At 34.8% G+C, this 12,903-nt stretch overlaps 1 protein-coding gene across 1 annotated transcript in view; it reads right to left on the reverse strand.

Annotated features, from left to right (window-relative positions):
* Positions 1-12,903, reverse strand: part of babam2 (BRISC and BRCA1 A complex member 2) — a 189,150-nt gene that overhangs the window by 108,070 nt on the left and 68,177 nt on the right. The window contains exon 6 of the mRNA XM_073056025.1: positions 1,207-1,281. Within this exon, the coding sequence (XP_072912126.1) occupies positions 1,207-1,281 (75 nt within the window). The remainder of the gene's footprint in view (positions 1-1,206; positions 1,282-12,903) is intronic.

Raw genomic sequence — 12,903 nt, forward strand, 5'->3', positions numbered from 1 at the left:
TTTCCAATTGCAAATCTACTACAATTAGTATCCTCAGTTCCAAAACGATTAAAAACTGTTATTAAAAGGAAAGGTGATGTAACACAATGGTAAACATGCCTCTGTCCCAGCTTTTGTTGAGTGTGTTGCAGCCATCAAATTCTAAATTTGTGTATATTTACAAAATACAATTAAGTTGGTCAGTAAAACTATTGAAAATCTTTTCCTTGTACCTTTGTCAGTTAAAGAAAGGTTCACGTGAATTAACATATCACAGATTTTTGTTTTTATTGCATTTTGGAAAATATCCCAACTTTTCTGGAAATGGGGTTTGTAAATCTAACTTATATGCAAATACTACCATACATTTTTAAAGCAGTTTTTAAAATAATAATAATAATAATAATAATAATAATAATAATAATTATTATTATTATTATAAAATGGTTCATGTTATTTATTAATGGCTGAATCCAATATATATTTTGTTAATTTAATTATGGTTAGTGATGGGATGATTATTCAATAAAATGAAAGAACTACATCAAACTTACATAGACCAATTTGATACAGGTAGCCATAGAAAACAAACATTTCTGACTCACTGAAAAACTAACAAAATGTTCTTAGAAATAGAACCATTATATGACTTAGGGTCAGCCTGTATATCACTTTAGTACTACTCTCCGGAATCTTACCATATTTTGCTGTTGCCCCAGAAAATGTTATTGAAATTGGAGCACCAACACATTTTTCACCTTTCTCCCACTATCCTCTTCCTCAGTACATGGGAACATCAATAAATAAATCAGCACATTAAGCTTCCAGTATTGTTAACAAAGCTACTTCTCAGTTTCAAGTTCTCCCAGTGTAATGCTCCCAACTTTGCAATTTTGATTTGAAAAATTCTGCACATGCCACACAGACCTGGCTCCAATTTCATTATTGCTTTCTCATTTTTATTATATCTCCATTAATATGTTAGTTCTCAGTTACTCTAGTTTTTATTTCTTTAAACTACCTACTTAATGAGTAAATTGGTACCAGACCTGCAACAAGATATCTATCCAAAATTATCTTGCAAGAAATAAACTTAACCTAACAACCAAATAACATCTGAGATTGATCAAAAATTAGACCAAAGCTATGGAAACTTAGCTGAAGATGGCCCTCATAGCAATTATAAACAAAGCCATTCATTGCTCTGAGAATGGAGGAGACTTTTACCTTGAGAAGGTACGTTGGGATATTGCTGAAATCCACTGGCAGTTTCAAAAGGAAGCGGGCAGAGAATTCACCTGTCTGTAAAATTGACACAAACAATTATTATTATTATTATTATACATAGAACTGAATCTCTATCTATACACTATAAATGAAGAACTGTGAAATCTTACGGAATATATGTTAGTGTTCTACACATTCAATGGATAGCATTTCATGTAAATTTGGAGACAACTTCTATTCCTGACATAGGGAAAATTTGAATGGATGAAAAGTATTTCACATCTTTTCACTGAACTTATTAGTATGTTAGGAAATCTATTATACTTCCAGAACAAAATCATTTTGGGAACATGAAGAAGTTTTCAACTTTTTTTGCATATTCAATACTAGCAAAGATAGTTATACACTAAAGGTGTTACAGTAGAACTGAATGGGAAGTACTCAATACCTGCACAGACATCTGCAACAATTTTTTTTCTTATTCTCCAGTTTTCACTAATTAACCAACTACACTTATGTTTCACAATATAACAGAATGGAGTGCATATATAGCATTCAAACCGTGGTTACAAGGCATAAAATAAAACCACTAGTCATTTCAACACATTCACATGAATTAACTAGGAAAACTTGCACATCTCAGCTGTACTTAGTGATTCAAATTGTACTAGAATGGAGTGAATATTCTAATACAGAATTGAAAATAAAACCCTAGAGATGTTAGAAATCTGCAATAAAATTCAGAAAAAGCTAGAAAAACTTGTCAGGTCAGGCAGCATCTATAGAAGGAGACTAGTGCTTCAGGTTAAAGACTTAGAAGGTCTGTATTTGAGGGACGAACTTCTACATAAGCAGGCAAACTTTCTGATACTGTATTCTAATATTAATTAGGCTTTCTGGAGTTCTTAGTAACTGTCACAAACTTTCCATTTTTGCTTAACCCATGCTTTTTTCTCCTTGATATGCAGGGATCTAGAAGTGCAATCTAACCTTTCCCTATTGTAACCAACATCTACTAATTTGGTTTACTCTTTTTCTATATATTTATATGAATGCCTCTTGCTATGGTGACAGATTTCCTCAGAGGCAGCTGTTTCCAATAGATTTTTTCTAAATCATCTATCAAGGTAGAAAAATTAGCACTTTAATTTAGAAGTTTCACTCCTCGTCTATTTTTACCTTTTTCCTAATTGCAGCCAATTTTAATTCAAATATGGTTAATACCTCCAAAAACCTGATCTATAGATACCTTAATTCACTTACTGATATTTATTCCCTAAAATTAACCATTGTTACCCTCTCCCTTGTTGAGATTAAAGTTTTCTTCAAGAGAGTTCACATTATTAATTAATTTGATTCAATATTCTGTGGAATCACTCTCAGCAAAAATGTCTATCATTACAATGTAATGCTGATGAGATTCAACTTTGAGCAGCTGTAGCTCTAGGCAGAATCTGATCATTGTTTTGTAATATTGCAATTTCAGTGTAGTTTAATATCAGACAGACTATATCCATCCGTACCAAGGCAGTGGGCTAATCTACCCATCTTTATTCTCCAGTCCTGCCGAAGGGTCTCGGTCTGAAACATTGATTGTACTTTTTTCCATAGATGCTGCCTTGTCTGCTGAGTTCCTCCAGCATTTTGTGTGTGTTGCTCAGATTTCCAGCATCTGCAGATTTTCTCATTTGTAATTTTTATTGGGCATGATTTAAAAAATTATGGTCTGTCTTGGGAATGTCTTTCTCATTATAAAATAATTACAAGTTTAACAAAAACAGAAAGTGATTCAATGGCTTTCAGTCCATAGAGTATCTGTAGAGGCAGAAACAGAGTTAACATTTCAGGTTGGTTACCCTTCATTGTTACAAGTTCATACTTACTTTCAACAGATGTATGTTCTAACATATTTTTTAAGATCAGATAACACACAAAATCGTATATATTCGCTTTGTTTGTTGTAGTCTCATAGACCACAAACTTCACAGAAACCAGTTTCGGGAAATACAAAGAAGTTGATCCCACAATGCCAGCAAACAACACTAATGGGACTACAGTTGAATATCTACTTTGTGGATGGGACTTCCCTATTCCAAGTTTCCTCACAATATCCCAAAACCTTACTCTTAGCATGAAGTATAAACCATTATTACATGCAAAATTAGAAGATAATTTTGTACCAAGGTGACATTATTCTGGTGCTCACCACTTCAAACTTTTAATCACCTATATAAAAGAAATTTTGGAGTAGGTTAATTGAGGTGAGGAAGATCTATGAAATAATTGATTTCTAACAATGTAGACAGCTAGGGCTGAAAGATGCATATAAAAACCTTTCATCTTTGTAATTAGTTTCATATTTCATCTAAGGTTTGGAGGATGCATAGCAAAAGGAACAGTCTTACTTCAATAAAGGCAATGCTCAGTTCTGCACAAAGTTGCTCACAGGATAATTAAACGGAACAAGAGAAATTTTAAAACGTGATTAATTAATTATATTAGCTGGTAACTTTGCCAATGATTTTTGAATGTGGAAAACTCAATTGGTGCTCCATAGCAATGAATTTAAGAACAAGGTTGTTCTCTGGGCTTGATTATTGCCTAAGCTCCTTATACGTAAATAACTACTAGTTATCAGAGGGAGACCTTCAAACCATCTCTCTCATTTGAAACTGAACCAATGATACCACGATGAAAGAAACTATCATCTACATTTTCAGATTTATGTACTGTCAATATTTGAATGCAAGTTATCATGAAAAACAAGATCAAAGAAGCCAGTGAAGAACGAAGGAGAAAACCTTTTCTTTTCACAAAACAATATCGATTTTATTTTCTTGCTTTGTAGGGCGAGCTGAAGGAGGCAGGACAGCAATAAAACAAGCACACGGACAGGATAAAATTTCTGCAGTTCATTCCATATAAATCTGACCAAAAGAAACTGAAGAAATTACATAATTAGCCATTAGGAAAATGAGTGGCTATAACTTCATGAAACTCCAATAAAAATGGTTCATAAGTTGGAATCATAAAGTTTCTTTCAAAGTTGCATTTGGTAAGATGTTATTTGCAAATAAGTTGAAGACTACAATTAATTTGATAGTAGAAAAGTACATTGGACTATATATAAACAGTTACTCAAAATAGAAATCAGAGACTATGCAGTCAAGGTACAAGGTAATCATGGGTAAACTTAACCTACATACAGTACATATTTGTCAAACCAATTTAGTAATAATAATGTAGAGGAAGACATCATATAGTGTGTTCAGCATTTAAAAAAAATTTAGACCAATGTGTAAACAATTGGAGGACAAGCTACCCTGGACTGGATGTTGTGCCAAGAGGAAGGAATAATTAACGGTCTTGTTGTTCATGGTCCCTTAGTGAAGGGAGACCATGGTCAGGAGTTTAGAATTCAGCAAAGATTGATTGAGAGAAAGAAAAACCGAGTAAGTGGGACACTATGGTTACATAGTGGTTAGTACAATGCTTTTACAGCACATAGCGTTGGAGTTCAAAGTTCAGAGTTCAATTCCAGCACCATAAGGAGTTTGCATGTTCTCCCCGTGACCGCGTGGTTTCCTCTGGGTGCTGCAGTTTGTTCCCACAGTCCAAAGACATACCAGTTAGTAAGTTAGTTGGTCATTGTAAATTGTCCTGTGATTAGGCTAGGGTTAAATAGGTGGTTTCATGGGTGGCATTGTTCATTGGGCTGGAAGAGCTTGTTCTGCTCTGTATTGCTAAAATAATAATAATAATAATAATAATAAAGATAAAGATAAAAGTTAGCGTTATTTGTCAGATGTACATAGAAACATAGTAAAATACATCATTTGCATCAGCAGCCAACACAACGATGTGCTGGGTGCAGCCTGCCAGTGCCGTCATGCTTCTGGCACCAACAGAGCTTGCTCACAACTTATTTAGCGATACGTCTTTGGAACTTGGGAGGAAATTGGAGCAGCCAGAGGAAACCCACAGAGGGAGATGTATAAATTCCTTACAGACAGTGGCAAGAAATTAAATTGGTTTGCGATACTATAAGGCATTACACTAACCACTACATTATTGTACTGCCCAAAGCTTGTCAGTAATAATGAAAGCTATTTAAGCTTTTATAAGAATGTGAAGATAAAAAGGTTTATGGACACATGTAGGTCTTCTATAGTCAGGAGAAGGGGAAATTATAATTGATAATAAAGTAACAGCAGAACAATTAAATGTATGCTTCTAGTCTGCGTTGACGAAGAACACCAATAATTTTGCAGATATGTTTGCGAATCAATGTGTAGAGGAAGGAGAATAACTGAAAGAGATTACTGTTAGAATACAAATAGTACTTGGGATGTTAAAGGGGTTAAAGGCTAACAAATCCCCAGGACTCAATACACCTATGTCCTAGAGTCCTAAAGAAAGAACCCTGGAAATAGTATTTTCCTCCTGCTTAGCAGAATCAGGGCAACTTTATTCAGCCATATAAGATCCCTCAGGGGATTGATCAGGTAAATGTCGAGATATTTTATCCAGTGGGAGAGTCACAAATAAGGGGACATAGCCACAAGAGACCAGTCATTTAAAACTGAGATGCACAGAAATGCCTTCTCTCAGAGGGTAGAGAATCTCTGTAAGTTTCTGTCCCCAAGGGTGGTAGAGCCCAGATCATAGATATATTTAAGGTAGAAATAGATAAATATTTGAAAGATCAAGAACTGAGGTTTATGGGGAAGTGTCAAACAAGAATGAATGGCATGGCAGGCTTGAACGACCTGGTGGCCATCTCCTGGTTCTATTTCCTTGTGTTTTTGTGAAGCAGTCGTCTTCCAAAATTATTTAGATTCCAGAGGAATTCCTAGAGACTGGAGGGGAGAAAATTATAATCCCAGTATTTACAAAATGCAAGAAAACAAAAACATGGAGTTACTTTCTAGTATGCTAAGAAATGCTGGGATCAATTACATTAAACATGATAGCCAGCATTTGTGAAATATTAACTGGAAATGTGTTTTTGAAAGAGAAATAATGTTTAAAGAACCGAGTAAAGTTTTTGTGGATACAACTAGTAGAACAAATTAAGGAGAACCAGTGGATGTGAGGTCTTTGGATTTTCTGAAAATTTCTGATAAACTTTCACATAATAGGTTACTGTGCAAAATTGACAAATGAGATTTGAGTCAATATACTGCACATATTGAAAACGAGTTGGCATATAAGAAGCAGAGAGTAGGACTAAATGTACCATTCCACACCCCCCCCCCCCAAGTGGCAGTCAGTAACCAGTTGAGTACTGTAGAGAATATTTATTTATTATTATGAATAGCTGAGGGTCATGTACTCCATATCAACGATTTGAATGAGATCACTAAATATAACAATTCCAAATTTTCAGATGCCACAAAACTGGTGGAAAAGGCAGGTAGGAACGTGTGCTATGAAGACAATGGTAAAAAGCAAGGCAAAGAAAGTATAAGATGGATAAATGAGAGCTTATCCACTGTGACTCTAAAAAGAGGGTAGATTAATTTCTGAATGGTGATTGACTGGAAACAGGGAGGGGCAGCAACACTCGGGCATCCTTGTACACCAGTCATTCAAAGTAAGTTTTCAGATGCAGCAAGCAGTCAGATGAGTATACTGAAAAATTTGAGTACACCAGCAAGGATGCCCTGCTGCTACACAGCAATGGTGAGACATCACCTGGAGTTTTGTATGCAGTTTTAGTGTTCTTATCTGAGGTAGATAGAATGTTTTGTCATACAAGTAGTATAACAAACAACTAGACTGATTCCTTTGATGGGAACTCTGATGTACGAGGAGACTTTGAGTTGATTAAACCTATATTTCCTGGAGTTCAAAAGAATGAGGAGGTATCCCATAGAAACTTCTATAATTCTAACAGAATGAGACAGAGTAGATGCAGAGAAGATGTTCCTAATGGTTGGGAGTCCAGAACCATATTCTAAGGTCACGATCTTCCAGAATTCTTTAGAATCTGGGAAAATTCCTAGAGACTGGAGGGGAGAAAAAATAATTTTGGAAGATCATGACCTTATTATACGGAGTATGTCATTTTGAACAGAGTTCAGGAAAGCACGTTTTTAACAGATGGTGAGCATGTGGATTTCTCCATCACAGAAGCACAGTAACAAAACAATATTTAAGGAAGCAGATATACAGTATTAATTACGAAGAATGGGAATAGGGCACTGAAGTGAATCGTCAGCCATGATCATACTGCAGTGGATCTGAAGGGCAGAAATAGATATATTTTTGTTCCTATTTTCAATTTCAATTTCTAATTGTCCTTCAAGAGCATGTTGTTACGAATGAAGAGCAACTCTGATGGGCAGAAGGGTGCAAAGTCGCCCCCCCCCCTTTTCTGAGAATCGCAAAATCGCTATTATTTCGGGTCTGATACCAAGGAAACGAGAGAGATAAACAGCTCATGTCAGTAATGAGAGAGAGACAATGCAGGGATACACAAAGGTGGAATGTCTCCTCCTAACAAAAGTGTAACGGAACCACTGATTACTGCTATTGTCTCTTGGAGAAGAAATTGTGTATTGAGTACTGTTCTATTCATTGAAACCCTTCAGGGGGCAACCAGAGTGGTCTGGTTGATGTGTTGCATCATCCCAACCTGACTGACACCTGAGACCCCGTGAGTGGGGATAAAAGTAAGGTCCGGGGAATGCCCCTCAGACGCACCAGGAGAGACACTACGAGACCGGTGGGGGCTTGTGTGTGTGTGTGTGTCCACCCTTGCCTGGGTGACGAGTCCGCCACGGAAGAACGGTCTAGCTAAAGGACGGAGGGGTCATACGTGAATGGCCCCAACAACAACGCATCGACAGATCAAGATCGTAAAAGGAAAGTCGGCAAGTCAATAGCTGTTACTGCTTTCTCTCTCTCTCTCTCTCCAACAATTGCAACACCACGATCAACAACTACCGCAGCCTGCATGAGCTGAACTGAACTTTATATTTCCATCGGACAATTCATTATCCTCTAGACAACGATAGAGCTTATTTCTTATTGATTATTATTATACCCGCACTTTTAGGTTTAGTATTGATGACGTATATTATCTGTATATTTGCATTGATATTATTTTTGTGTATTTTTACTAATAAATACTGTTAAAAATAGTATCACCAGACTCCAACGGATACTCCTATCTTTGCTGGTAAGATACCCAGTTACGGGGTTCGTAACAATGTACTATAATGTAAAGGAATATCACAACCTCTAATCAGAAATAAAACACAATTAAAGATAAAACTAGAATCTAAACCATGATGTAGCTGTACAATCTCTACACAATGTCCCCACCTTATAAGTCAATACTTTGTAAAGCTAAAGGAGAGGTTTAACATTTCCAAAAATGTCAAAAATAGGTTCCACCCTTTTTGGCTGTCTCAGGGCACTTAAGGATTTGGAACTGTTGAGTCTTAAAGAATCAAAATTAAAAAATGAATATTTTTGCAAAGATGATAGACACAGAAGGCAGGTAACATTGTCAGATATCAATTTAAGAACCAGGTTTAATAAGGAGAATTGCAAGTTTGTGATAAGAGTCCGAAAATCATGGTGGTGAGACTTCAGCTTGCCAGTAGCACAAAACATCGAAGGACCTCAAGTTGAAGGGAACTCAAGTTGGAATTTCTCTTCCAAAAAGCTTTAAATTTATCAAAGTTTAACAATGTTTTTGAACAAAGACTAGAACTTAAGAGAAGTAGCCTGATAAATGAGTTTGGTAGCTTTGAGACAGGCAGGAAAAAGTTAAGAGTCAATAACAATAATGTATAAGCTGACTTAGATGATTGAAGATTATGTTACCAAAGGGCAACAAATAGATAGGGAAAAAGAAATTGAGGATTCAGGTCATGGGCAAATAACTGTAAATTCTACAGTTAATAGCTTGAGAGTAGAAGTCACTGCAGATCATCTGACTACAAATGGAGAGATTCATGCATGCACAAATTGTTCCTAGTAAATGGTAATTAACAGTTTTCCACTGACAACATCAATATAGTTATCATTAAAAACACCATATAATTCTGGAATATATGTTCTGTTACTGCTCTCAGCTGCCTTTGAAATTATCCATTTCCTTTTGTTAATAATGGTATAGTAAGTTTGATGAAAAATTTACAAGTAAACATGCAGCTCAACAGAAATACAAAAGAATGTGATAAAGTTAAAGCCTTACATGCACTTTGAAATACGTTATTTAAAATATACTTGACAACTTTTAAAGAATATTATGTTGTTGGCTGAACAGAAGGAAATGGCATTTTTTGCATTATTCTAGAAATGTTACACTTCTCCAACAACATAAATATGATCAAAAAAGCCCCAAGAAAGCCTATAAAGTAGCCTATAGACTTGAATTTATATATTGTCTTGTAAAATGTAGCACAACAATTTGGAGTTAGGAATACTAAATAAACAATAAAGAGATGAAAATCTGTTAAGACAACTCAGGTCAACTTTCCTGTTATTTAACTATATACATGTATATCACTAAACGAGACAATGTTTCTCCAGACCAGGGGGTAAAGCACATTAGTACACATAACACACAATAACTTAAAAAACTAAGAATTAAATCTACAAATGAATTATGCATAAACAAAGTAAAGTGCATATATTAAATATTGTAGGATACAGTACAAATTATCTGGTGATTAATTAGTCTTGACTGAAAAGGAAATGTTAATAAGCATAGTACTAGAAAATTATTGAATGTCCTTCAAAAAATGAGATTATTATTCACCCTTATGAAAGGAAAGGAATGGATGAGAGCATGATCTGAAAGATAGCATCTCTGGCATTGCACATTCCCTGAAGTGAAATAGAGCACTTATATTGTGTTACTTAGTGTATGGCAAAGCAGGACTTAGAATGTTAATGGAGCTTTCTGTCTCATCACACACACATTGTAAGCAAGCTTATTAAGATTATGTATGGAAAATGAATAATTTTCACTTTATCTTTCTATGTACAAACAGAATTAATACAAATAGCAATCCATGAATGCTGCCAGCTCAAAAGAACTAAGGACCAAATGACTGAAAAATGTTAAAAATAAATTAAAATATTAATAAGTTAATTACAATAAAAAAATTAAACTATTACAGTATATTTTATTTGTGTACATTAAAATAACCCATGCTCTCATTAAATATTAGGGAATATTTCACTATAAATTTTAACACAAGTATAGGGCCTTGTAGAGTAAGCTCATGATGTTAGAAAACTCACCCCTTCACTGACAGTAACTTAACTATAACACTTTAGAACAATTCGTCACTTTCTAATAACCAAACTTGATTTTTTGTGCTAGGTTCAATTGCAGTTAATGTGTAAATCCGGCAAGTTATTATGAAAGGGATGTTTTTTTAATAGTTAATTTCAATTTTTGTGTTTTTATTGTTTAGTTTCTACATCCATTTTCTATTATCATGTATTTTTTGTAATTATTCTTTGGATCTACAGGTCAGCTCTACAAAAGTTCAAGCTAACTTGACAAGAACAGACTATAAGATCATATCTTTTATAACTCTTTATAGGATGTTGCCATGCTCATAACAATTCCGGTGCATCAAAAGCATTTAATTTGTTGTGAAGCACTTTTGATCACTCTTAAAGATGTGGAAAGAGTGGAAATCTTCAACTTTTAGAACATACATACATCTTTAATATGCAATATTAAATGTATATTGATTTGGACATTCTGCTTTAAAAATTAGAGATTGAGTCAGTCTCACTCAGTTTGGAATATGCTCAGAGGATTAAACTACCTATTTTAAGAAAAAACTGTCCAACCATCATCTTTCTTTAGCCACACACTATTATCTGATATATCATTTTATCGCCATCTTCCATTCATCTCAAGGCAAACATCTTGTTTCGTTTATTTTGTGGTTCTATACTTGTTTAAAATCTGTTACATCTGTAACATTTTACAGTTACAATGAAAAGATAATTAGAAATGTAAACACTGTTCCTTACTAGACATTAACCCAGCCTATTGAAGATTACTAGTGTTTTTTGCCTATACTCTTAAAAATGTAAAATCTAACATAAACATGGCATGGCTGGCATAGTAAATGCACAAAGGTGCAGCGAGATTGGGACTTTTAAGCTGCCTTATTATGGTGGAAGAAAGATCATGTCAAACAATGTTCAAATAGAGAGTACAGGGTGTCTTTTACCCTGTACTTTTTGGTACAAATGAATTCCATTGTCAATGTGCAATTTGTTCAGCAAATTTACATGATTAAGAAAAACTTATAAGTATTGAAGTGCTAGAACTTGCCAAATGATTTATGTCATTCCAAACTTTGATTGCCCTCCCTTGCCTTTTTTAAAATAACTTGCTGGATTTACACACTAACTGCCAATTGAACATAGTAAAAAAAAATCAAGTTTGGTAATTGGAGAGCAAGAACTTGTTCAAAAATGTGACAGTTGTAAGGCTATGCCAGCTTCTCCAGTTCAGAATGAGAACAATTAGTATTCAGTCTTTCTCCTGAAAAATCAATTAGGATCATTGAGTAGTAATAGACTAATACAGCATGGAAACTGTCCCTTTGGCTTCACTCATCTATGCTAACCATTTGCTTGCATTTGGCCCATATTCCTCTAAACCCTTCCTATCCATGTACCTATCCAAGCATCTTTTTAATGGTGTTATTAAACAGAATATACTATTATTATAATAGAATATAAATTGTCAATTTTAAGTATTCTCATCCTTAAATTAAGAAATGCTCAGAAACAGATGTTGGTAATGTTATCAACACAGAAAATGCTGGAGGAACTTAGCAGGTCAGGCAACTTCTCTTTCTTTCTCTTGCCCCATTTTTCCTACCACACTTTACAGCAGCTCTCACTTATCCACTTCCTCTGAGACTTTTATTTCTATTTGAATCTTTAAATCTCATCGGTTAGGGAGAAATTAACTTTGGCTCTGTTATTTATTAAGGTCCCAGATGATTCTAGTTTAATCACATTATATGTAGCTTGCATTCTACTTTATATTGAGCAAGCAGGTACCTGAAGAAGTTAAAATAAATGGAGTATGTTGCATGATGTTATACTCCAGCAATATTAAGTACAGGTTTCCCTCGCTATCCAAAGATAGAGCGTTCCTATGAAACCGTTCGTAAGCCGAAATGTCATAAAGCGAAGAAGCAATTACCATTAATTTATATGGAAAAAACTTTTGAGCATTCCCAGACCCAAAAAATAACCTACCAAATCATACCAAATAGCACATAAAACCTAAAATAACTCAAACATATAGTAAAAGCAGGAATGATATGATAAAGACTCAGCTATATAAAGTAGAAATATTTTATGTACGGTGTAGTTTCACTTATCAAAATCAGGAAGTCAGCGAGCCAAAATCAATTTGGAGAAAAAAAATCGGCACATACGCACACAATTGCCTGCATAAAGTTTCACAGTCATGGTAGTCTTTCTTGGGGTAAACACATGTATAAAGCGGGCGTCTTTTTTTGTAAAAGTGAAAATCCTCTTTGGTTAGTGAAAAGAGGTACTAATGTAGGTCTTTCGCAACAGCGAGCTGTCATAAAGTGAACGTTCGAAAAACGGGGGCCACCTGTATAATCTTGAGCGTGGACTATACAAATTATTGGAAAGGCAGTGGCATGAAGATGCTCAGGA

This window comes from Hemitrygon akajei, chromosome 9 (genome assembly GCF_048418815.1).
Source record: "Hemitrygon akajei chromosome 9, sHemAka1.3, whole genome shotgun sequence".
Classification (NCBI taxonomy): domain Eukaryota; kingdom Metazoa; phylum Chordata; class Chondrichthyes; order Myliobatiformes; family Dasyatidae; genus Hemitrygon; species Hemitrygon akajei.